This window comes from Vigna unguiculata, chromosome 9, assembly GCF_004118075.2.
Source record: "Vigna unguiculata cultivar IT97K-499-35 chromosome 9, ASM411807v1, whole genome shotgun sequence".
Taxonomy (NCBI): domain Eukaryota; kingdom Viridiplantae; phylum Streptophyta; class Magnoliopsida; order Fabales; family Fabaceae; genus Vigna; species Vigna unguiculata.
This window is the reverse complement of record NC_040287.1, coordinates 38,273,061-38,300,657: the sequence shown is the minus strand read 5'-3', so window position 1 is coordinate 38,300,657 and position 27,597 is coordinate 38,273,061. Positions and strand designations below refer to the sequence as shown.

The 27,597-nt window shown below is 30.4% G+C and overlaps 2 protein-coding genes across 5 annotated transcripts; both read left to right on the top strand.

Moving 5' to 3' along the window:
- Positions 1-6,630: 6,630 nt before the first annotated feature.
- LOC114162444 (DEAD-box ATP-dependent RNA helicase 56-like) lies at positions 6,631-12,576 on the top strand. Of its 3 annotated transcripts, none has more exons than XM_028046341.1 (12): positions 6,631-6,719; positions 6,985-7,100; positions 7,199-7,299; positions 7,749-7,921; positions 8,010-8,241; positions 8,327-8,445; positions 9,013-9,069; positions 9,162-9,346; positions 11,015-11,159; positions 11,266-11,349; positions 11,433-11,496; positions 12,220-12,576. In XM_028046341.1, exons 2-12 carry the CDS (start codon positions 6,988-6,990, stop codon positions 12,228-12,230), a joined length of 1,284 nt encoding a protein of 427 aa, XP_027902142.1. In that variant the 5' UTR covers positions 6,631-6,719; positions 6,985-6,987; the 3' UTR covers positions 12,231-12,576. The 3 variants fall into 3 exon arrangements, with proteins under 3 accessions (XP_027902142.1, XP_027902141.1, XP_027902143.1); XM_028046340.1 differs by having other exon boundaries at positions 6,631-6,861; XM_028046342.1 differs by lacking the exons at positions 6,631-6,719; positions 6,985-7,100 and having other exon boundaries at positions 7,609-7,921.
- A 12,663-nt stretch (positions 12,577-25,239) lies between these two features.
- On the top strand, positions 25,240-26,857 carry LOC114163359 (probable sugar phosphate/phosphate translocator At5g25400). 2 transcript variants are annotated; one of them, XM_028047626.1, is made up of 2 exons: positions 25,240-26,375; positions 26,456-26,857. In XM_028047626.1, the coding sequence occupies exons 1-2, from the start codon at positions 25,352-25,354 to the stop codon at positions 26,488-26,490; spliced, it is 1,059 nt and encodes a 352-aa protein (XP_027903427.1). In that variant the 5' UTR covers positions 25,240-25,351; the 3' UTR covers positions 26,491-26,857. The 2 variants fall into 2 exon arrangements, with proteins under 2 accessions (XP_027903427.1, XP_027903428.1); XM_028047627.1 differs by having other exon boundaries at positions 25,240-26,857.
- Positions 26,858-27,597: the final 740 nt, after the last annotated feature.

The window sequence follows — 27,597 nt, the reverse complement described above, 5'->3', positions numbered from 1 at the left end:
TGATAGGGCTTTTTTTCAATGTGGGCTTTTTTGGCCCTCGCCCACATGAGCCAGGGCCAAGCCTTGTGGGCTCGGCCAAATTAACACATCTATTCTTGATGCTTTTCAAATCTTTAATTATGTTCTTGAAATGGTTTTTGCAAAATTTTAGTCATCATATTGAGTTCTTCTCTTAAAGTTTTTAAAATCTTTTTCTTGAAATCTATTTTCTCACTTTTGCTAATTTTCTTCAACTATTAATTTTTATTAACTTCTTGAATTAATTATTTTTACACTTTCTTTACTTAGTTTTCTTTTCTTGAATTTTATTTTCTTAAACTTTTTCAATTCTTTTTAAAGTTTTTATCAACTTCTTGATCCTTTTCAAATCTTTAATTATGTTCTTGAATTGGATTTTACAAAATTTTACTCATCATATTGAGTTCTTCTCTTAAAGTTTTTAAAATCTTTTTCTTGAAATCTATTTTATCACTTTTCCTAATTTTTTTAAACTCTTTATTTTCATTAACTTCTTGAATTACTTATTTTTACACTTTCTTTACTTAGTTTTCTTTTCTTAAATTTTATTTTCTTAAACTTTTCAATTCTTTTTAAAGTTTTTATCAACTTCTTGATCCTTTTCAAATCATTAATTCTTGATCCTTTTCAAATCTTTAATTATGTTCTTGAAATAGTTTTTGCAAAATTTTACTCATCATATTGAGTTTTTCTCTTACAATTTTTTAAATCTTTTTCTTGAAATCTATTTTCTCACTTTTCCTAATTTTTTTAAACTCTTCATTTTCTTTAACTTCTTGAATTACTTATTTTTACACTTTCTTTACTTAGTTTTCTTTTCTTGAATTTTATTTTCTTAAACTTTTTCAATTCCGTTTAAAGTTTTTATCAACTTCTTAATCCTTTTCAAATCTTTAATTATGTTCTCAAAATGGGTTTTGCAAAATTTACTCATCATATTGAGTTCTTCTCTTAAAGTTTTTAAAATATTTTTCTTGAAATCTATTTTATCACTTTTCCTAATTTTTTTAAACTCTTCATTTTCATTATCTTCTTGAATTACTTATTATTACACTTTCTTTACTTAGCTTTCTTTTCTTGAATTTTATTTTCTTAAACTTTTTCAATTCTTTTTAAAGTTTTTATCAACTTCTTGATCGTTTTCAAATATTTAATTATGTTCTTGAAGTGGTTTTTGCAAAATTTTACTCATCATATTGAGTTCTTCTCTTAAAGTTTTTAAAATCTTTTTCTTGAAATCTATTTTCTCACTTTTGCTAATTTTCTTAAACTATTAATTTTTATTAACTTCTTGAATTAATTATTTTTACACTTTCTTTACTTAGTTTTCTTTTCTTGAATTTTATTTTCTTAAACTTTTTCAATTCTTTTTAAAGTTTTTATCAACTTCTTGATCGTTTTCAAATCTTTAATTATGTTCTTGAATTGGATTTTGCAAAATTTTACTCATCATATTGAGTTCTTCTCTTAAAGTTTTTAAAATCTTTTTCTTGAAATCTATTTTATCACTTTTCCTAATTTTTTTAAACTCTTTATTTTCATTAACTTCTTGAATTACTTATTTTTACACTTTCTTTACTTAGTTTTCTTTTCTTAAATTTTATTTTCTTAAACTTTTCAATTCTTTTTAAAGTTTTTATCAACTTCTGGATCCTTTTCAAATCATTAATTCTTGATCCTTTTCAAATCTTTAATTATGTTCTTGAAATAGTTTTTGCAAAATTTTACTCATCATATTGAGTTTTTCTCTTACAATTTTTTAAATCTTTTTCTTGAAATCTATTTTCTCACTTTTCCTAATTTTTTTAAACTCTTCATTTTCTTTAACTTCTTGAATTACTTATTTTTACACTTTCTTTACTTAGTTTTCTTTTCTTGAATTTTATTTTCTTAAACTTTTTCAATTCCGTTTAAAGTTTTTATCAACTTCTTAATCCTTTTCAAATCTTGAATTATGTTCTCGAAATGGGTTTTGCAAAATTTACTCATCATATTGAGTTCTTCTCTTAAAGTTTTTAAAATATTTTTCTTGAAATCTATTTTATCACTTTTCCTAATTTTTTTAAACTCTTCATTTTCATTATCTTCTTGAATTACTTATTATTACACTTTCTTTACTTAGCTTTCTTTTCTTGAATTTTATTTTCTTAAACTTTTTCAATTCTTTTTAAAGTTTTTATCAACTTCTTGATCGTTTTCAAATATTTAATTATGTTCTTGAAGTGGTTTTTGCAAAATTTTACTCATCATATTGAGTTCTTCTCTTAAAGTTTTTAAAATCTTTTTCTTGAAATCTATTTTCTCACTTTTGCTAATTTTCTTAAACTATTAATTTTTATTAACTTCTTGAATTAATTATTTTTACACTTTCTTTACTTAGTTTTCTTTTCTTGAATTTTATTTTCTTAAACTTTTTCAATTCTTTTTAAAGTTTTTATCAACTTCTTGATCGTTTTCAAATCTTTAATTATGTTCTTGAATTGGATTTTGTAAAATTTTACTCATCATATTGAGTTCTTCTCTTAAAGTTTTTAAAATCTTTTTCTTGAAATCTATTTTATCACTTTTCCTAATTTTTTTAAACTCTTTATTTTCATTAACTTCTTGAATTACTTATTTTTACACTTTCTTTACTTAGTTTTCTTTTCTTAAATTTTATTTTCTTAAACTTTTTCAATTCTCTTTAAAGTTTTTATCAACTTCTTGATCCTTTTCAAATCATTAATTCTTGATCCTTTTCAAATCTTTAATTATGTTCTTGAAATGGTTTTTGCAAAATTTTACTCATCATATTGAGTTTTTCTCTTACAGTTTTTTAAATCTTTTTCTTGAAATCTATTTTCTCACTTTTCCTAATTTTTTTAAACTCTTCATTTTCTTTAACTTCTTGAATTACTTATTTTTACACTTTCTTTACTTAGTTTTCTTTTCTTGAATTTTATTTTCTTAAACTTTTTCAATTCCGTTTAAAGTTTTTATCAACTTCTTAATCCTTTTCAAATCTTGAATTATGTTCTCAAAATGGGTTTTGCAAAATTTACTCATCATATTGAGTTCTTCTCTTAAAGTTTTTAAAATATTTTTCTTGAAATCTATTTTATCACTTTTCCTAATTTTTTTAAACTCTTCATTTTCATTATCTTCTTGAATTACTTATTTTTACACTTTCTTTAGTTAGCTTTCTTTTCTTGAGTTTTATTTTCTTAAACTTTTTCAATTCTTTTTAAAGTTTTTATCAACTTCTTGATCGTTTTCAAATATTTAATTATGTTCTTGAAGTGGTTTTTGCAAAATTTTACTCATCATATTGAGTTCTTCTCTTAAAGTTTTTAAAATCTTTTTCTTGAAATCTATTTTCTCACTTTTCCTAATTTTCTTAAACTTATAATTTGCATTAACTTCTTGAATTACTTATTTTTACACTTTCTTTACTTAGTTTTCTTTTCTTGAATTTTATTTTCTTCAACTTTTTCAATTCTTTTTAAAGTTTTTATCAACTTCTTGATCTTTTTCAAATCTTTAATGATGTTCTTGAAATGGTTTTTGCAAAATTTTACTCATCATATTGAGTTCTTCTCTTAAAGTTTCTAAAATCTTTTTCTTGAAATCTATTTTCTCACTTTTCCTAATTTTCTTAAACTATTAATTTTCATTAACTTCTTGAATTACTTATTTTTACACTTTTTTTACTTAGTTTTCTTTTCTTGAATTTTATTTTCCTAAACTTTTTCAATTCTTTTTAAAGTTTTTATCAACTTCTTAATCCTTTTCAAATCTTTAATGATGTTCTTGAAATGGTTTTTGCAAAATTTTACTCGTCAGACTTGTATGGGTGTTCAGTCCCATTCGGGTCGTGGGGCCCATCCTGGTCGTCGGTCTCGTCTGGGTCATTGGGCCCGACCGGGTCATCGGGCTCGTCTGGGTCATCGGGCGCGTCCCGGTCTTGGGGCTTGTTTGGGTCTTCGGGCTCGTCTGGATCGTCGGGCACGTCCGAGTCGTCCTGCCCATTTTGTTGGTGTGCTTGTCCGGGTCATCAGGCTTATTCGGGTTGTGGGGTCTGTCTCGGTCATAGGGCCTGTTTGGGTCTTTGGGTCGGTCCGGGTCTTCGAGCCCGTCCGCATCGTTGGGTTCGTTTGTGTCGTTGGGCTGGTCCGTGTTGTCGGGCTCGTCTTTGTCGTTGGGCCCGTCGAGCTCATCCAAGTCGTCGAGCCAGTTCGTGTCGTCGGGCCCATCCCTGGTCGTTAGGCCCGTCCTGGTTGTCAGGCCAATCCTGTTCGTCAGGCCCGTCCTTGTCATCGGACATGTCCTGATCATCGGGCTTGTTTGGGTTGTCGAGCCCGTCTGGGTCGTCGGACCTGTCCGGGTTGCTCGACTTGATCTTTGACTCTTGCTTAATGTAGTATTATTTGGGGAGCTAACCCACCTTAGCCCTAACCCCAACCCACTAGAGAGGGGACTTTAGGAGCTGGGGCTTTTTTTGGGCCCCCCTAAAAGAGGACTTTATGAAGAGTGGGTCAAGGCTGGCCCATGGGCTAAGGGCCAAATTGACAACTCTAATAATGCATATCAATTTGGTCCATTCATCTATTTGAGATGTTTTTACACTCTTTAAGCATAAAAATAAGTATAATTTGATTAAAAACATTATTTTCCGTGTCCATTAACCAATTTTATAACACTATAACTCAAATTCAAGCATTACACGTTTCAAGTTTTTCAAAAATTAACAAACAATCATTACATAAATATTTTAACTCAACATTTTTTAATTGGGTATATACAAAATCAATGTGTTAACATTTCTATTATTCTCCAAACAATAATCACATTTAACTACTATAATTAACTAACTTCCTTTTCTTAAATTATGAGCTACTATAAAAAATAACTCATTTGCCTCTAAAGAATTCTACTTGATAAGGATCTAATATTTGCACATAGAAAATTTCGACAAAGATACAATCACACTCTAATGTTGTGTTTGGATGAGACAATTAAAGGGGGTGATTCATTTATTTTGAGAACTTGAAATTCTTTATAATGAAATGCTTTGTTTGGATAGAGAAATATAAAATAAATAAATGCATGCATTTTTTGAAGTATTTCAATTAGTTAAATTAGAAGGAATTCAAATACCCTAAAAAATGTGGAATTTGAAATTCTCCTCACTCAACCTCAAACTTTGGACTCAACCCCAAACGGACACGACAAACCCAATAACCATGACAAGTTGGGTTGGCCAAACACTCTAGATGGATCAGACCGACCTGACAACACAAATGGATCAAGCAGGCCCGACGACCCAGAAGGGTCAAGCAGGCCCGACGACCCAGAAGGGTCAAGCAGGCCCGATGACCCAGACGAACCAGGGTGACCTGATGACACATATAGGTCGGGTGGGCTTGACAACTCAAATAGGTCAACGAGTTCGATGGTCCAAGCAGGACAGGCAAGCCCGACGACCCACACGGGTTTGGCATGCCAAACGACCTAGAGGTGTTGGGCGGGCCTGGTGACCTAAATGTGTCGGGCAGGCCCAACGACCCCACCGATCCATTGATCCGACAAGGCTGACCGACCAATGACCTAGTCGAACCTAATTGACCCGATAATCTAGACGAGCTCGACCGGTCCGACGACTCAGGAGATACCACCGGCACAACAACCTTGCTAGGTCGGGCCGACCCAATGACATAAAAATGTTGGGTATGCCTGATGACACAAAGAAGCCTGATGACACTGATGGGTTGGCTATCTACTGGGTCCAAGCCGTTTCCAAATTTATCGTGAACTCAAAACATAATTAAGTCTAAAATAAATATTTTTAAAATAAAATTTTATCTCACAAGAAATTTAATTATTTTATCCAAATAATAAATTGAAATGTAAGATATTTTAATTTTTTTATCCAAACAAATTATTTAGAAAATGAAAAAAATTTAATTACAAACAATTTAAATATAATATATTTTAATTTCTCAGCATTATTAAAATATTTTATCCAAACATAAAATAACCATCCTAACTAAATTAAGATTTATCTTGAATTTTTAGATAATACATACAGAGCAAACAATTTCTACATGAATATAATTTGTCAAAAGACTAAAAAGAAAAGTAATAAATTAAATTACTATATTTATAATTTTGATCATGTAACACTTCCGAGAATTTCGATTATAATATATAATATTTACACAAATGAAATATGAAGTTAAATATATAAAAAAACAAAAAGAAAATTAAAAAGATTTTGAAGGATGATTATAAAATGAGATTTTACTAACAAAAAAACTCTATTTATAATATAATTTTTAATAATAAAATAATAAAGTATCATCTTTTAAAATGAAAACTAAAATTTAGATCCTTACATAATCCATCCTACTTATATATTTTATATTGTTATTTTTCCCACTTATATATTTGAATATGTCATTTTTATCTTTATTTTTAAATTAAAGTTCAATGTTTTTTTTTTTAAATGAACTTATTAGAATAACCTTAATTATAACATAAATTATTATCGCAATTTTAGAATGTAATTTTATATTAAAAAACCAAATTATAAGTCCAATCTTAAAAAAATACGGGCTAATACAATAAACAAGGCGGTGACGGCTTTCTATAAAAAAGCTTGTGCCCATTAACCCTATTGTCACTCGCTCATCCACTAACTGCGACTCGCTCGTTCCGTGGAGGTTCCGCTCTCTCAGTTTCTTTTCCCCAAATTGTTTTTCATCTAACAATTTACTTTGCAGTCTCTCTCTCTCTTTCTCTCAATTCTATCTCTAACCCTAACACCCAACCTTCCAATCTTCCTTTCGATCCTTCATCTCGCAGGTATTTCCCTATTCCAAAACCCTACAAATCTCTATCTAGGGCAAAACCCTAGCTCAATTTATCCACTCGATTTCCATAATATTCCGTTTCAAGTTCTGATTTAATTGACCCCGTGATTCGCAGATAATGGGAGAAACCAAGGATGACGCATACGAGGAAGAGCTTATTGACTACGAGGAGGAAGAAGACAAGGCTCCCGACTCCATCGGAGCTAAAGTCAACGGCGAAGCTACCAAGAAGTAAGTGCACGAATTCTTTATTTAAGACATAATAAATCTACGATTGCCTCTCATGTTGTGGGTATTAATCTCCTTTTTTTTTTTAATTTATATTGCAGGGGCTATGTTGGAATTCACAGTTCAGGATTCAGAGACTTTCTTCTGAAGCCAGAGCTACTTCGGGCTATTGTGGACTCGGGATTTGAGCATCCTTCCGAAGGCAAACTATCGAACTATCTTTATCTTTCATTTACAGTTATTGTTGTTCTAGTTTGTAGCTGTGGTTGATGTTATAAGGATGATTTTGGGGGATTTTAGACTTGTAATGGTTACTATAGCTATTGGTATGGAACGCGTAATCTGCCTTTTCTTCTACCATGAGATTTTTTGACGCCCTTTGTTTGTTTCCTCACCGTGCTTTTCAAATTTGGATTTTGGGGGTTTTAACTTTCGACAGAGTAGTTGAATACATGTACACATATGTCTACTGTATCATCCTTATGTGTATTTATTTGGTTTCTTTTTTCAGGTAATAATTGTATCACAAATCTTGTTTTGGAGAACTAACTTGCTTTGGTAAAGCTATCAAATGAAATTAAAAGCGTCCGAAAAGGTTTATTTTACTTACACTCGGTTCCTTCGGCCCTGTTTTATTTGCTTCATCATCAGTGCAACATGAGTGCATCCCTCAAGCAATTCTGGGAATGGATGTGATTTGTCAAGCGAAATCTGGAATGGGAAAGACTGCTGTCTTTGTTCTCTCGACTCTGCAGCAGATTGATCCCGTTCCTGGCCAAGTTTCTGCTCTTGTTCTGTGCCATACCAGAGAATTAGCATACCAGGTACTCATGGGCGACGTGATACATAAAAATTCTCGAACATGGTATTCTAGTTGTATTCGGTTTAAGTTTTGCAACCTCTTTAATGCAGATATGCCATGAGTTTGAGAGGTTCAGTACCTATTTACCCGATCTCAAGGTCGCTGTCTTTTATGGTGGGGTTAACATCAAAGTTCACAAGGATCTGCTAAAAAATGAGTGCCCTCATATTGTTGTCGGAACACCTGGAAGAATACTAGCATTGACTAGGGATAAGGATCTTTCTTTGAAGAATGTGAGACATTTCATATTAGATGAATGCGACAAGATGTTGGAATCATTGGGTATGTTTCATTGCTGAATGGCCACTCTACTGTTTTTAATTATACTTTTGTATGGTTTTTATAGTTCCTTCTATGGTTTCTCCAGATATGAGGAAAGATGTTCAAGACATTTTCAAGATGACTCCCCATGATAAGCAAGTTATGATGTTTTCCGCAACACTCAGCAAGGAAATTCGCCCAGTCTGCAAGAAATTTATGCAAGATGTAATGTCTCATGGCCAGTACTACTTGAATTAGAAGTCTCTTTTACATACTGCTCACAATCCCTGAGAGTTTTCAAGATATTTAGAATGCTGTAGTTTCATCGTTTTCCTTCCCACAGGTTTTTCTTGTAGTGTTTTCTATTTATACTACTTTTACTGAATCACCCAGCCGGTAGGTGGAGTTTAGTGGACTGATGACCGGAGATTGGGTTAGGAAGAAGTTTTGGATGGGATATTTTAGGAGTGATCCTGTTTGTTTCTGTATTCCTTTGTCTTTTTGTTCATGTTAGAAGTTTGATTCATCTATAGTACGTAGTTTGATTCACGGTAGGCTTGGTATTAGGGGAAATGGTATTAGGGTATTTTGGTTTTGTTTTTACCAGTTTTCTTTGGGTCAAGTGTCCGTGGCACTTGCTTGGCGTGACTAAAAAAGTTTCTGCAAGGAGACAAAACAGAGGGACAAGATCTGTCATTCAAGGGATCTGCATCCATCATTAATTTCGTTGTGGATTCCTTTAGCTTGAGGAAGGACCCTAATATGATTTACTGTGAAATTTGTTCCTTTCAGCCTATGGAAATTTATGTGGATGATGAGGCGAAGTTGACACTTCACGGACTTGTGCAGGTTGCCTTTTGTTCTTGAACTATTATTTCCTTCATTTAAGTTAAAGTGTCATTTGTATGGTTACATTGATACAATGATGACTGATATGGCAGCACTACATCAAATTGAAAGAAGAGGAGAAAAACCGGAAGTTGAATGATCTTCTCGATGCACTGGACTTTAATCAAGTTGTTATCTTTGTTAAAAGTGTTAGTAGAGCAGCCGAGCTGGACAAACTACTTGTGGAGTGCAACTTTCCTTCTATATGCATCCACTCTGGCATGTCCCAGGAAGAAAGGTTTGTTTGATTGATGTCAATGGATGTTGCAGAAGTTGTTTCTATTCATTGTTTTGGTTGGCGTCTCATTTTTTTTATTGGCTTGTTTTATTCCACTGTTTTATTTAAACTTCGGATCTTATTATGAGAAATTATGTGTTTTCCATGTGAGATACGGTTTGGATTTCAACAATATTTGTCGTGATTTTGCTTTTTATTGAGGAATCTTAAAAATGTAAGTTAATAATGAGGGGCATCTAAGATGTGCACTGTGTAATTAATTGCATTGCACGTCTATAATCTTCTGAGAATAACGATGCTATGAAATTGAAGTTGTTTCATGTGACATACGGTGTGGATTTGAACAATATTTGATATGGTATTGTTTTTGACTGAGGAATGTAAAATAGAAGTTAATAATGAGCGGCATCTCACATGTGCATTATGTTATTAATTGCATTTGCACGTCTATAATCTTCCTAGAATAAGGATGTTATCAAATTGAGGTTTTTTTCTTAAGTGAATTAAACTTCTTATTTGCCTGAATTACATTTCTCCCTCTCTATTTTGAATTGTGCACCCTTTTTTCCTTGTGAGATGAGTGAGCTGCAATTGTTTTTCAATAATACAAATCTCTTAACAGTGATGAATCATTATGGAAGCACCTCTCAACGATATTGTATTCCTCTGCAATTTATAGTTACCAACTAATTTTGAACATCCTATCATTGGTTTTAAATTCTTCTCATTATCACCATTGAAATTTAGAGTAAAATCTTAGTTGATTTTGTGGTCACATAATCAAGTTGAGGAAAAATTATGAGGGAAAGGGAGTATTAGTTAAGCCTCTCTTGAGACACTAGGTTTTATTTTACTCTACTGTTTTTTAAAGGTTGAAATATAATTTTTATAATACTATTAATGCCTATGGATTCTCTTTCTACATCTTTCTGTTTAGAATTATACTAGAATGAGCAGCACAGGTTATGTGTGCATTTAGTAACTATGTCACGTGTCCCTTTTCCCTGCCTATATCTGTTGTAATGCATTATACTAGTTTAATCCAAAAAAAAAATTGGTCTCTGAAGACTTCATTCAGCCCGGTCAATTGATTTCACTCGCTGGCTGCTATTCTATGGCAGCAGTGACATGCTGGGTTGTGTGGCCTCATTTCTTTTAGTGGCCATGGTGAAATTGAAGATATGGATGAAAGAATAGGCTAGTGGTGGAACTTGTTGGTTTGTCTAACCTGACCCTACCCAGCCCCACATTAAAAATAAAATCACTCATCTGAGAAGTAAAACCCCTGACAATTCATCTTTTTGCCCTCCCTATGAGTAAGTTACGAGCAGCAAGTGACCACCAACAGATCTGTTTTTTTTGGCAGTGACTATGATCTCCTGTGGTCTTTCCTTGACCTCATTCCCGTACCCAGCTTCTTGTTTGTGCCTTTGATTCAGCCTGTTCCTATGACCCTCTAGTGACTCTGATGCATCTCTCTCCGCCTGACCTTTTTTGTCTCTGTGATTCTACCTATGTATTGCAATTTTATTTCTGCAATCACTCTCTCTGCGCCATACTTCTGCTATAAGCTGCTTTACTTTGGTTTCACTGTTCATACATACTGCTGTGATGTGAGTGGATGAGTTGTGTACATTTATATATTTTCTTTGCTTATGTTATTTATAGGTTAAAGCGTTATAAAGGTTTCAAAGAGGGGCATACAAGAATTCTTGTTGCAACAGATTTGGTTGGAAGAGGGATTGACATTGAACGTGTCAACATTGTTATAAACTATGACATGCCTGATTCTGCAGACACATACTTGCACAGGGTATGATGAGATAAAATCTGTTTTTGGTTTCCTATCAGTTAGCTATTTTATGTCTCTAAAATCTAGTACAAGGTTGACTCATTGTTTCTGGAGGGATTTTTCGCAGGTTGGTCGAGCTGGAAGATTTGGCACCAAAGGCCTTGCAATTACATTTGTTTCTTGTTCTACCGATGTTGATGTTCTCAACAATGTAGGGAACTTGTTTCGTCAACGTTTATTCAATGTCATAAATATCCTCTTGCGTTTCTAATCTGTGTTTGGTGTGAATTCCAGGTTCAATCAAGGTTTGAGGTGGATATAAAACAGCTGCCAGAGCAGATTGATACCTCAACTTATAGTATGTGTTTTTCATCCGTTCGCTTGAATCTTAAGAACTATATTTTTTATTCAAATTATTTCAAATTCTAAACTGAATTAGAAACATGAATCTTTAGTTGAATACAAATTATTCTAGATGCATTATTAAAATTAATTGTAATTTATGCTGAAAGCCTATTTAATTCCCAAATAACAACCTAAAATGATTTTAGTGACTGTTCAATTTGTTATACATAGATGAATCTAATAATATTAATTGAGCACATGACAGTTCCTGGAGGGTTGAATTGACATTTCTCTTACGTTGTTACTTGCATATAAGCTTACCCTAGTTATTTTGTCAATCTATGAATTTTAATGTGAAATCTCGATTCTTGTTTTGACATGGCTTCGAGAAATTAAAATTTTGTTAGTGGTTATTTGAGTTTCATGCTTCACCTTGCCATGGTATCGTATGATAAACGTGTTATTTGTTAGTGTTTTATTGCGTTACTACAAGCATAACATTTTGATTAATATCTGCAATTGCATTGTATTTTCATGTTGGTACGATTACTAATTTATTTTGTAGTCTATGAAAGTACCGACGTTTCTCATCTCAGTTGAAGTTTTACTATTCTGCTGTTGTATTTGTGTTTTGTAGTTTTGAAATCATAAGACAGCTTTTTGGTTTCATGTTTCATTTACGTAATTTTGTGTGGCTCTGTTAACATTTTTATAAGTTGATCTCCTTTATGTACAGTGCCGTCGTAGTAGATTTTTATTTTGGCAGCAACGTTGACTGCTTGGGTCATGAGTAATAGTGACGCAGGATGATTTGAACGGTGGTGCAGCGGATGATTAACCGTGCTGATAGATAGCAGAGTCTGTTTACAGACTAGGCCATTTTACCGGTATTAGGTGTAGTAGTAGTGTAATGGCTTATGTATTTATGGGGTTTCACTTGCTGTATTTTGTGTGGCAGCTACGCTGTTTTCATCAACTTCATGTTTTGAGTTAGTGTTACTGCGACGACGTTTTTACTTAATACTGTTTAATTCGGTGATATGGTCTTTTATTTATTAGTTTGATCTTTAAATGGATGAAATGATACAAGGTATGTCTTTTTAACAAAAAAAAAAATAGAATGGGGCCAAAGTCTTCTTCTTGTCGTCTTCTCCATTCTTTGGACATTTGTTAATTCATTGCACTTTATGCATATGCATATTTTGGACTCACAAGAGGCATTTCTTTGTATTTTTGCTGAAATGTTTTAATTCTTTGCATTGTAGATAAACCTGTTTCTGACATCTTTAGTTTGATATTAATTGTAAGGCCACCCTTAGGATAGTGAAAGAATGTTTTACGCCTTTAGATTTATTTCTTTTTTAATATGATCGTTTAGGTTTGGTTCATAATATTTTTTCTTAGTTTTATCATTATCTTATTTAGTCCATTTTTTCTCGCCTTATTTTCATGTTTCTTCACGTCCACCTTGTATGTAAACACTTGGAGGTGATTTTCGGGGACGTGAATATGCATTGTTGTTTCTTTCTCCCTTCTTATTTCGTAGTCTTTTAATCTATAATTTTCTTACAAGGAGAAAGTTTTTATATCTGCACATCTCGTACAAATCAATCCTAAAATTTTTAGATACGAAAATTGCATGTGATGTCAGTCCCACTAATTTTCCAGATTTTTGACGAAGGAAAAGTGCACTTTCGCACCTTCCAGTTCCTCATCATCGAAGAATACTACAATGGTGTCAATGAACGGTTGCTGGCTGATAGATTTTTTTTATTGTCCTCTAACTTATAGCTTGAGTGTCATTAACATAGAGTACGAACAATGAAGTCGTTAGATATGTCATTCAATGAGTTTCAACTATGGAAGGGGATGATGAACAAAGGTGTGGAGACAGACGATAGGTTGATTTTGTAAAAGGAGAAAAATAAAAATATATTAATAGCAATAAATATAATTAAATTTCGATCAGCAAATTTAAAATTTAAATAAAATTAACAGTGTTAAAACTACCACGAGAGATATGGATGGGTATCATCTAGTCATGGCCAAAGAATAATTGTGTGAATGGGAAAATATTGTTAAATAAACTTAAACAGAGAGAAATACCGAGTGAGTTTCTGAAACTTGTAGAAGACGGTTAATTGGGCTTTGATTTTTTTTTCTTATGTTAGTCTTTAATTTTTAATGATTTTTTTTCTTGTGTTAGTCTTAGTTTTGTTATTATCAAATCAGTTAAAATGTCTAGACTAATCAAGTGTTATGAACATTAAAGTTCTTGAATAAGCTTAAGATATGTCAGGGAATATGAGGGTTAGTTTTAAATTTTATTAGAAAAGATAGTTGTGTTTAAACTGAGGGCTAGTAAAAGTATTTTTAGGTATGGTAAATAATTTTGAACTTTTAGAATATGGAGTAAAGCTTAAAGATTTAAAATTACAAGTGGGTGAGTTTAGTATATGATGGGTGAAAGAAATCTTCTTATTTTCCTAATTCAAATAAATAAACTAAAAAATCTACATATATTTTCTCTCTTTTTGTGAGAGTTCATCTACAAGCTAGTTAAGGAAGAGTGTAGGGGAAATATTGAGCTCTGTCTTTAGTAGTTTTTTTTTTTTTCTTATATCAAAATCTATCTCTACATTTAAGGAATACACGTCTTAGAGATGTTAGGTGTAAGGAGTTTTTAGGAAAATTAATATAAAGAGAAATAGTTATGTTTAAAATAGGTTTAATTAATTGTATGATACCCACTTTCATTTGGATGTGTCAATTTGATATCCGTTTTTAAAAATATGTCAATTGAGTTTTAATTTTTGAAAAGATGTCTCAATTAGGTCCTTTTTAACAAATGTTTTTTAACACCGTTAATGATATTTATAATTAAAATGACTTATAAAATTAAGTATTCATATCTATATTAAAATATTAAATTATTTTATAAATACTAACGAGTTAAATTTATATTCTCGTCTGTGAATGGATTGTGGATAAAATGATTAGATTATGTAATGTTTAAGATATGTTGTGATTAAACTAATGATCCCTAATGCTGTATAGAGAAAAACAATGTTGAGAGAGAAAAAAACTTAAATTGTTAATGCAAAGCTAAATTTTAAATGTATGAGATGAAAGTCTTTAAATCACCCAACTTTTTTATCAAAACAAATAAAAAAAAAATTAGTGTGTATAATATGCTCCATCTAATATGCAACAAACCATACATAAAAATTCAATATAATACTCAAACAAGACCGAAACCATAAATGATTAATATAAAAAGAACAACTTTGAGAAACTTACATTTATTTAACATATTTTTTAATAAGAAAATAAAAAAAATTGTGTCAAATGAGTATACAAATGTAACAACGAAATTTTTTCCTACAAAAACATGACAAAGAAATTCATGTCAGATAAATTTTACAAAACAAATAAAATAAACTAGAGCTATAGAATTCAAACGAAATCTGTAAAACTACAAAGAAAAGAAAGTTAAAACTTGATAAATTTCACATACACATAATGTTATTTAGTATTATTATAATATCAATAATTGAGATTGTTGATTGTTATAATGCATAATACCAGCAATAAAAACAAAAGTAAAATTTTTATACACAACATAAATGGAATAAAGAATTTGGTTATAGAGTATTTTGTATACAAACATTCCAAAGTAACTTTGACCTGGTTTCTTTTTTTACTAGGAAAGAAGAAAAGATAATACGGTTTAACCCCGATTTTAAAAAGAATAATTTACTTATGATTTGAGATTAATCATTATTTTAATTCAATTTATATTAAAATTAATAGAACTAAATTCTTTTAATTATTTTGGTTAATTTAAAATATAATTTCAAGCACGATTATTATAAATTATTCATTAAAAAACATCAAGCCAAAATAAAATATATTACATTGCCAATTTACTTTTTTTTGAGCTATTTATATTTTGAAAAGTTCAATTAAGTTTTCTAAAAATAGTTCAAAATAATCCTTCCATCAATTTAGAATCAACTTTGTTTATCATTCATGGGTGGTTAAAAATCGCTATAAATGTAAATAATTATTATAATATAAATCTATATAGACAAACCTCAAAAATATGAAAATAGAATAAAAAACTTGTGGTTCAATAATATCTTTGAAAAAAAAAATTTTGTTTGACACCATTAACTATCATTTAATAATTTTTATATAGATAAAATAATCTTAACGAAAAATAATTTTTATATTTTTTAAAGAAATAATAAAGAATAGTATCAAATAAAAAAAATTATGATATCAAAATATCAGCTTTCAAAAATACTACTACTATTTAAAGAAAAATCCTAATAAGAATGATAATAACTTTTCAAAATTGCACACCTCACACAACAAACAAAACACCAAATCTTTATGAAGTGTTTGAAACTTGAACACTGACAAAAAAAAAAACAATTTCGAATACATGAAAGAAAAGTTCTTCTCATAATATTTTTTATTTTTTCTCAACTAAATCGCTTCTATTTATTCTTCATTTCTCTTTTTTTTTCCTTTTTTTTCTGAGATAATCTTTTCCTACTCCCATTTCTACGGCAATAAGAAGGGGCTGCGTCCAATATAGGCAATTATTGGTGACTTAACGAAATTGACCAAACTCTTCATTTGATTTGACATCACAACCAAACAACACTTTTGATTTAGATACTCTTCTTATAATTCACATACACATATGATTTTTTTTCAGAAGCCTTAGTTTTTCAATAACAAATATTATTTTAAAACATTATCTACATAATGTGTCAACTTTTCTTCTATCTTCATTCTTATTCAAAATCATCTCCTTATATTATATATTTTTTTCTTTTATTTTACTGAAGACTAAAATATTATTTTATTTTCCTGTCTCCATTTTTCTAATTACAAAATTCCAATCATATTTGTTGGTTTCTGTTTGTCATCAAACTCTCTTTCACTCCCCTTACCCAAACCACAAATAGTGGCTCTTTTTCTATGTCACTATCTTTACAAAACCAAGTCTCTTTTAGCCTCAACTTAGCTTCACTTGTTATCAATTATTTTTCCTCACATGTGTTAATCACAACTTAGAGAATATAATTTATTAAATCTCAATAAACATGAGATATTATTTTGAGAAAAAAATCAATTAAGAAGTAGCTTCTCAGTAACTAAGTTCTGATCTTTAACAATCAAATGGTCCATTTGAAGACATTTGTAATTTTCCAAAAAGTTATTATTTTGAGAAAAACAAATTGTATCAACCTCGAGGATAATGGAAGAGAGGGGTAAATAGTTGGGTAAAAACTTGGCATCTCAAGTAAAAGTAAAAATTGTTAGGAATTTAAGTGTGAGTCTAAGTCTCACATTGGCTAGAAATGAAAAAGTGGAGCACTATATAAGAATAAAGACTCATAAACTCATTGCCTTAAGGGTTTGGATTGAGAGTGGTGTCGGTGTCTTATGTGGTTAGACTCATATCTCATTAGTATTATTCTCTCCAATAAAACTCCCTTATTGGTGTTGTTTTCTCCAATGAAACCCTCATGTAATCCTGATAAAAATATATAAAAGTTAATATATTGAATCCCACCATTTTTAAAATTATTTATTTTTTAACCAAACACCATGAGTGTTGAATAAATGAATGTATGTATATAGTGTACGTGACATGGTACGATGTGAACGTGAAGACCAGCACATGGTCTTCTTAAAACTCGATTCCAAAAAAAAAAAATGGTATTTTTGTGGAAGCCCCACTCGCAGAGAAAGTGGACCACTCTCACTCGCCTAACACGCTCAACAAAACCTTTCAGCATAAACTTAATTACACACGCGACGTTATAAGCGGAGGCATAACACATCAAGTTTGGCAAAGAAAAAAGAAAAAATGCAATAAGTAAATATATTAATATTATTTTTCTCCAGATTTTTAACATATATTAATTTTAATATTTTTAAAAATATATATTTTTTAATACACCAACAACAGTAATATTTTAAAAACTCAGTCAGAAAATAGTAAAAACTCTGCAGTGGAATAACTGGTGTTAATTTTACCTTTTTCCTGCTCTCAAAGCAACCACCACTACCATATTAGGTTTAGGTAAACGAAGATGCATTGCAATTAATGACTCACATTAAGAACTCCGTTGACAGATGGTAAGAAACTACTCTATCACACTTTAATTTAATTAATCAACTATTGATGCCACTTTGTATATGTATGTAATATAATAAATGATTTTGGAAGAAAAATATTAATTTCTCACATCCAAAAATAATAATTTCTATTTTGAACCATAATTAATCTGTTCCAGTGTTATTGTAAAGAAAGAAAAAGAAACACTTGGGTTGAACCCTACATTTGCGCCAATGAACTCGAAGTGGCCAACACGTTCACCATCGTTGCAGCTTTTTCTACTAAGTTTCGTAGCAAAATCAATTAACCACTCAACCATGGCTTTCCACAAACTTATCACATCTACCACTTCACTTCTCTTGGCATCTACTTTAACTAAATTCCAACTACAATAAATAAATAATTAATATTGAAAAATGAAAACCAGTCTTATAAAAATATTATGGGCAAAATAAAATATTTTTTCTGTTTTTTCTTTTGTTTTAATATATTGAATAGAGTTGTTGAATATTATTCCATTATATTCGTACTCTGTTCATACACCAGAAATAATTAAAAAAATTCTGCAGCGCCAGCGTGTACGTTGCTACCGACACCTATGAAATTATTTGATACAAAGTTTAAAGATGATAATATTAATTAATCAGTAAACAATTGGTTTAGCCAATTTCTTCTGGAATAAAAATATGTTGTTCATGTCCAATAGTTATGATCAATCAGTATAAATATCTTATACAATAAAAAGAAATATTATATATATATATAATAAAAGCTATCTTATATTAAAATCTAATCAGAGAAATTTAATAAATAAATTACAAATAAAAAGGAAAAAAAATATAACATTTCACAAACAAATGTTTAATTAAAAACAGTACAAATTAATAAAAAAATTACTTACCAAAATATTGTGAAGGCATAGCTTCAGACTACGTGTTTTGCGGGTGATCCGCAGGTTGAATCATTCATACCTAACTTTACAACCTATTTTTCTAAACTTTGGAATTCGAGTGTATGAAATACAAACTCAATTATTTAACTGTTGAAAATATAACAAATTATCATCGTAATTAACACTTTCATTGCATATTTGTTGTATTTAGGCATTATTTTTTATCATAATTGTTGTAGCATATGTGATATTTTATATATATATATATATAGATATATAGATATATAGATATATTTTGAGAAACATATTTAATCCATGTATTTTTATCTGAAGAGATATTTATTTTCAACATATATAAACAAATAAGAATATTTTATATAATGCCGCTAATGTATAACTTACCTCCTATTCTTTCGCATATATTTATTGGTTCTTTTCGGTCTTTCTCTTTCAACTTCTAGCATACTCATATTGTCAAACACTAATGTTAGAATAGAAAAAAAAAATGTTAGAGTAGAAAAAAGTGAGGACTCTATTTTTATTTTCCTCAAATATAATAGATGTCAATATAGTGAAAAAAATTGTTAAGAATTCTCATCCCGTTTTCCTATATTTATATCGTCAATCTGCTAATGTTAAAGAAGATAAAAATATAAGTTATTTTTTCTATTAAATTCTTCACATTTTTTTTTTGTTATAGATAAGGTAGATCACATATTTATGAATATGTTACATTTCTAACACACAAATAAGCGTTGATTGTAAGATGAAATACCTCGAGACAATATAATTTAATTCAACAAATTTATTTGTTCTTGTAATAAAATTTTATGTGTGAAGTAAGATTCCGATGGACAATAACAAAAAAAAAATTGATAGCACACAATATTACGTGAAACGTGCATATTAAAATACCCGTATTTTAGTGTCGGTATTGACAAGCTTTGGAATCTTGGAGATTTGTTCTTCACGTTATAAATTATAAAATTCGCTATTGAGACTTTTCTATTACTTGTTCTTTGATATGTGAAAAAGAACTATCAAAGCTACATAGCCTCAGAACCATAGAGATTTGGTCCTTAAATTCATAAACTAATTTCATTTAACACCATAAACCCAGATTTCGTTGCAAATTGTGTTTAATAATTTTTTATTTGGGACTCAAATTGGGCTATTCAGGGTTGTTTCTTCTGCTGAACCGCGTATGTGGGAATATTTTGTTTTATATTTTAACTTAACGCTCTTTATTGTATTATTGTGAATTGAATTTTTTAGTTGACGTGGATTATTACCAATAATTTATTATGTGTTTTGTTGCAGGTTGCATAATTGTTTTGTGATGAAGGTAAGGTGAGCTAAGTCACAATCCAAATGAGATTCTTAGTAAGATAATTGCTCAGGGAGAGATGGTTGCATGTGACATTAATTGTCTCGTGGAGGAGGCCACGAGTCACAATCAAATCGTGGCTCTTGAACTCTTAAATAAAAAGAGTTACACCCTGGCTATTAGCTATAACTTTTGACATAATGGTAAACGTTCGATCCTAACATATTTTTTATAATAATTATTGGCACCACTCCAATTAAAAGTTATTGGCCGACTATTATAATTGAGGGCGCCTATCATTTTTGTTTAAAAAATAATATAAAAAACATAGATGACATAGTCAATTAAGATAACAATGTTTATTTAAGAGCAAAAATCAGAAAATTTTCATTATAAACGTAAAATTTGGTTAAAATGCCTTTTTGGTCTCAATTTTCGTTAAGTTTTTTCAAATAAGTCATAATTTTGGTTGTGTTCAAATAGGTCCCAATTTTCGTCAATTTTGTTTAATTAGGTCCTTTTTTGCTAACACCGTTTAAATCATTAACGACCATGAATAGTAACTGCCACGTGTCACTTCGTGATTTTTTTGAATTTTTTATTTTTTTATTTTTTTTAATTTTTAATTTTTTTTAATTTTTAATTTTTTTTAATTTTTAATTTTTTTAAATGTACATGTGTCAACCTAGTAGCGTGCCACATGTCACTTTGTGATTTTTTTATAATTATTTATTTATTTATTTATTGAATTTTTTTGAATTTTTTTTAAATGTCCACGTGTCAATCTAGTAGCGTGCCGTGTGTCAAAGTCAATGTTCTATATTCAATTTGGTCCCTATATTTGTTATTTTTTTTCAATTAGGTCCCAATTTTTGTTAACATTAACTAATTTGGTCCCTATCGAATATATGACCAAATTTAATTTTTATATCAAAGTTATAATGATGTGAATTTTAATATTTTATATAAAAATATTTAATAAAAAATGTGAATTTAATACAACAATTAAATTTGGTTTTAATTTAAAGAGGGACCAAATTGATTAATGTTAACAAAAATTGAGACCTAATTGAACAAAAATAACAAATGTAGGGACCAAATTGAATATAGAACATTGACTTTGACACGTGGCACGCTACTGGGTTGACATGTGGACATTTAAAAAATTTAAAAAAAAAAATTCAAAAAAAACCACGAAGTGACATGTGGCACGCTACTGGGTTGACACATGTATATTTTTTAAAAATAAATAAATTTAAAAATTTTAAAAAAATAAAAAATAAAAAAATTCAAAAAAAATCACGAAGTGACACGTGGCAATCATTGTTCAAGGCCGTTAATGATTTAAACGGTGTTAGCAAAAAAGGACCCAATTGAACAAAATTGACGAAAATAGGGACTATTTAAATGCAAAACCAAAATTAAAACTTATTTAGAGAAACTTGACAAAAATTGGGACCAAAAAGATATTTTAACCCGTAAAATTTCAAGTGCAAACATTAGGATGATAAGATATTTAGATCATCAAATGTTTCCTATTTTGCAGTTGACTTAGATGATAAGATATAAAGCTTCCAGATTTGAAAAAAAAAAATAGATCAAACAAATTGTTTGAGAATGAGAAGCTTAAGTATATGTGAAATGAAGTTTGTGATAAACATATTTGTTCCCCTCTGCTTACAAATTTGATCATTGAGAATGGTAGACAACTAATCTACAAATTTGGAAAAAGGAAAATACAACGAACTTATAGATTTAGAAAGATGAAATTTTATAAGAATTGAAGAAAAAACATTTTAAATATATTTGTGATTTTAAAAACATTTTTATTCTTTTATTTAATTTAAACTTGATCATCTAAACTTAAAATAAATTGTAACCTACCGTTAAAACATTGAACGAAAGTGAGAAAAAAAAACACACTTGACCATTTTGTGGTACTAGAAAAAAGGTGACAGTATAATGACTTAGAGAATGTATTTTGACGAAGTAGATGAGAAGCAAAAGTAAATATGCAAGAAACAGATAGTCAACAATTTTTACGAAAGTAATTAAAAATAATAGTGAAAATAAAACTCAAGTTGTTCATTAACTATTAAATTATTATTCTATTCTCACAACAAATTATGTTTTCAACATAAAATATTCTATATTTTTATACTTTGATTGACAATATATAGTAAATATTCCATTTTTTTTTACTCAATTCATAGAGGAGTCTCTATGGCATAGCATGTATCTAGCACTAAACCGATCTTTTGAAGAAAATAAAATTAGAATTTGTTATGCCTAAAATTTTTTACTTAAAAAATGAAAGATTTAGAAATCGAAAAATAAGAAATAATAGTTTAAGAGTTACAAGGTGATTTAATGATAAGATCGAGAGGAATGATGAGAGAAAGGTTATGAGTTTAATTCTTCCACTTATAAACTTAGTTTTGTGAGTTTGAAATAAAAAGTGAAGAAAATTGTTCAATTTTCTTCACCAATAAAATAATAATCTCTAGTTTTATGTGTTAGGTTTTGAAAAAAAAATTCACTTCACTTATTATAATTTTATCTCGTTTTCACATGTCATTTTAAATAATTATTTGTTTCACGTATGTTTTAATATAATAATGTAAACCAGTAATCGAAATATCTTCAAATTAAATTTTTTAATTATAAAAAATAATTAATATAGAACTGATAAATCAGTTCGAAACAACAAAGGAAAAAGACATTACAAAAAAAAAATCAGGTTAAAACAACTAGTTCAGCATTTGGCCATTTCTTTTTAATTTTAATTAAGAAACTTAAGATTATGTTGGTTGATTCAATACCAACTTATTACTAGGATTGTTAACAATTGTGTATTATACTTTTTAATTAATAACATTGTCCATTGTAAATTCTTATAAGATAAACTTAAAGTTAAGACTTTTTTTATTTAGTTTAATTTTTTAATTATAAATATTGTACATTCTTAATTATGAAATAAATTTAATTTTGAATTATGCTTTTGCTTAATAGTAATATTTAATTATCATAAACAGCCATAGCGTTAATAGGGTTTAATGAGATAATTAAAACAGTTCACAGTTTTGCAAAAAAACTTCTGTTACTGTTGCTGGAGAAACGCGGTTCTGTAAGTAACTGAATTGTTTTTTAATTGCTAAATGAGAAATTTATGTTTTAGACAATGCGTTTATTCCTTCTCATCCATTATTTGCACATTAATTTAGTAATTTGTTTATTTACGTCACTCAGGCCCACTACTATTCCATAGTCACAGCTATGCGATTAAATTTCTTTGTCCTTTTAGGATGAATAAAATATCATAGATTTGTAGTAAATGTGTTAAAAATAATGATAATTATTCAAACAAAAAAATCGGCTTAATAAAATGGACGCATTAACACATTTATTATTAGGGTTAAATATGTTATTGGTCCATTAATTTTTGGGTAAATTTTGAAATTAGTTCATTTTGAAACTTTGGATCAATTTAATCATTTATTTTTTGAAATTTGTGAATTTAGTCATTTTAATTAATTTTTTAAATTTATTTATAGTATTTGACTTAACATTAAAAAAATGTGATAAACAATATAACAACTCAAGTACAATCTTGAAATTTCTACGAAACATCAAATAAACATAACAAGAATTGATTAAAATGACTAAGCTCGCGTATTTCAAAAAATAAATGATTAAATTTGTCCAAAGCTTCGAAATTGACTAAGTCCAAAATTTACTGAAAATCAAGTAACCAAAAACATATTTAACCCTTATTATTATTATTTAATTAAACGAAAAAATGAAAATATATTATTTGAGTTAAATAAAAAAATGAGAGGAAAATAAAATAAACTTATTTCTATTAACATTTTAATTTATTTTACTTATTATTTTAATATATTTTTTAATTGTTATAATTGAAAGCATAAATATTAATAAATATTTATTACATGACTTTGTTACATAGTAAGGAAATATTATTACAATACTGACAAGTAATCCATTACATCAATTTTGGGATTTTTTTTTTTTTTATTTTGCATGAACATTTGTCACGTATTTTTCCTTATTGTTTGACGCACTTTTTTTTAATGTAATTTGATATAGTTCTAAACTAAAAAAATCACTCAAACAAATATAAAGTGCAATGAAGCTTATTAAAATTAATTAAACAATCCAAAACAATAAAAACTTTTTTCTGTTTAGATTATTCAGATTTTTTATAAATTTAAAACAACTTTAATATCAAAGACATTTAAAGAAAAATAATATACAAATAAATTTCTATTTTCCACTGCTTATAATTTTTTAGATTTTAAGTTAGATTGGTTGAATTTTAAACACCATTAAAGCAACATTACCCTTTTTTCCCTCTTTGATGTAAGTAAACACGTATAATTTGTTTTTTTTTTAAATTAAAATACAATAAAACGATTTTACTTTAATCAAATAATAAGTATATATATTTTTATTCTATCTTCTTTATTTATACATCATAGTGAATATATATAAATTAATTAAAATTAGATAAACGATAAATAATAATTGACAAGAAAGACTCCTTTAGTTTTTTATTTTTGTTAACTGTTTCTATTTTAAAACAAAATTTATTCCTTTAAATTTTTAATAAATTTAGTATTATTATATTTACACTACACCTTTAATCTCTACAATCATTTCTAAGTAATTTATCTGTATTTATTGTGTTAGATAATACATAAATTTGTACAACTATCTCACTAAAATAAAAAGTATTATATTTCATTACTCTAAATAAGACAAATAAAAAAATTAAGGAATTTATTAATATTATCAAATAATAGTAAGTAATAAATATATTAGAAAGAAAAGAAAATATGGATTTTGCGTAATATTAATATTTACCATAGATAACTGTGTGCCATATATCTCACTCGAAAAGTCGTTTTCGTAACATTAAAATCACATATCGAAACCTACGAAATATAGGTTTGGTGTTGACTTTCTTTGATTGACTTTAGCTTTTGTTTATGCATCAGAACCAAACTTTTTTTATTTTTTTATGAATAAGAAAGAACTATCTCTATATACATAATTATCGTATAATGTACAACGTAAATAATTAGATTTCACCCATAGAGCAGTGTATTTACTTTTATCGAAGGAAAAACGTTAAAAATTTATGCAAAAAATATAACATTATTCTAAATACTTTACACAAAAATTAAATAAATCATAATCCAAATGTTGACTTGGCATGGGTTGTTATTGGGAAAATTATTAAATTTTTTTGATGTTATTAATAGAGTAAAATAAAATTTGATGAGAGAGATTTAGCATATTGAGAAATGAAATTTAATTTTGGGAAGGAGTAAGGGAAATAGAATAAATTAACATAAATAAAGAACAGTGTGAGATTGGGAGGGCATAAAAAGTGTGAAGAAAGTGGTGTGTGTGGCAGAGGCAGTGCATATCTCACATCTCTTCTCTCTGTGATTCATTGAGTCTGAGTCTGGGTGTGTAGAAAGATGGGAAAAGGTGGATCTCTGAGCGATAGTGTGGTGAAGAAGATCGTGCTATCCTACACCTACGTTGCCATATGGATCTTCCTCAGCTTCACTGTAATCGTCTACAACAAGTACATCCTCGACAAGAAGATGTACAACTGGCCATTCCCCATCTCCCTCACCATGATCCACATGTCCTTCTGCGCCACCCTCGCCGTTCTCCTCGTCCGCGTCTTCCGCCTCGTCGAGCCCGTCTCAATGTCACGTGAGGTCTATCTCTCCTCGGTCGTCCCCATCGGAGCCCTCTACTCCCTCTCCCTCTGGCTCTCCAACTCCGCCTACATCTACCTCTCCGTCTCCTTCATCCAGATGTTGAAGGCCCTAATGCCCGTCGCCGTTTACTCCATCGGCGTCCTCCTCCGCAAAGAGTCTTACAAAAACGACACCATGCTCAACATGCTCTCCATCTCGCTCGGAGTCGGCGTGGCCGCTTACGGGGAAGCGCGTTTCGACGCCTGGGGCGTGCTCCTCCAAATGGGCGCGGTTGCCTTCGAGGCCACGCGCCTCGTCATGATCCAAATCCTCCTCACCTCCAAGGGGATCTCGCTCAACCCCATCACCTCGCTCTACTACGTCGCCCCCTGCTGCCTCGTCTTCCTCTCCGTCCCCTGGATCTTCGTGGAGTACCCTGTCCTCCGAGACACCTCCACCTTCCAGTTCGATTTCGTGGTCTTCGGGACCAACTCCTTCTGCGCCTTCGCGCTCAACCTGGCAGTCTTTCTCCTGGTCGGGAAGACCTCGGCGCTGACCATGAACGTGGCTGGCGTGGTGAAGGACTGGCTCCTGATTGCCTTCTCGTGGTCGGTTATCAAGGACACCGTGACGCCGATTAATTTGTTCGGTTACGGGCTGGCGTTCCTTGGCGTGGCGTATTACAACCACTCCAAGTTGCAGGCGCTGAAGGCCAAAGAGGCGCAGAAGAAGACCGCACAGGCCGATGAAGAGGAAGGGAGGCTGCTCGAGGAGAGAGAGGCCGACGGAATGGGCAAGAGAAACGACCAGCAGAATTAATTGCTTTAATTAATTAATTAATTGATTAATTCGTTTTCTGTTTCATTTACACAGATTCCAGAGAAAAAAAATCGGTACGAGGAAAATAAAACCGGGAGGTTTCGATTTGAGTGAATATGGCAATGGCAATGACAATGGCAATGGCAATCGCATCGTCCTCTCTGGCCAAATTGCCGGTTCGGTACTGGTTTTTTTTCGGGTTTATTTATAGATCCTCTTCTCGTTGCTAATGGTGGCCGTGGATAGTTAATTAGTAGATTTGGATTTGAGATTCTGCTTTTGTTTTGCTTAGAGAACAATTACGTGTTACTGGAGCCAGAGTCTCCTATCCTTTTATCATTATTCTTTTTTTTTCCTCTCATTTTCTTTTTCGGTGGTTTAGTTTCATACCCTGTTGTTGTAGGAACTCGATTTATGGAATTCACATGGTTATTAATTCTTAGTACATTTCTGTTATGTGATGTTTCTTCTGCTGCTATTGTGAATTTGGGATTAGAACAGGATTTTACCTTATTGATTTCTCTGTTGGGTTGGATTGGATGTGTTGTTCACGGTTGAGGTTTTGTAAAAGTAACTATTGATCTCTTGCAATTATGGTCGTTTCCCTTGTTTTGTGTGGTTCCATTCCGTGTAGTGGTACTGGATGTTCTTTTTTGCCCCACGTTGAAGGCAGGGACTAGGTCAGATATATTTTAATGCAGCTATGATTGGGCCATGGTTATAGAAATTAAATTCATTTGTTTCTGGAGAATGATTCAAGACGATAGTGTTGTGATGTTGAAAACGCGTTAGTGTGAAATGGAGTCGTGATGTTGCACTCGGTCGTTGTTGGTATCTGCATATTGAATGTTTGATTATGTTGTTATCACCGCTTTCTTTCGCTCTCCTTGCCCCCATTACACCTAATTCCTCCTAGTAGGACAATTGCTACAGTCCTTGTTTGATAGAATGGGAAAATGGCATGTTCACTGATATTTCTCTGTCCAACAAACTCGAAAAGGCTACATGTTTTTCTGCTTTTCTTTTTCCGTGAATAGTGTTCCAACTGTTAAATACCTTCACTTATTTACAGTATTGTCTGCCTTTGCACAATGCAGAGTGTGATCTGCCCAAGTTTGCGCCGCGTTTGTCTGATTGCTTGTCTACAGCTGTTTTCTTAAACCTGAGATCAACCGTGTAACTCCAGAGTTACATTA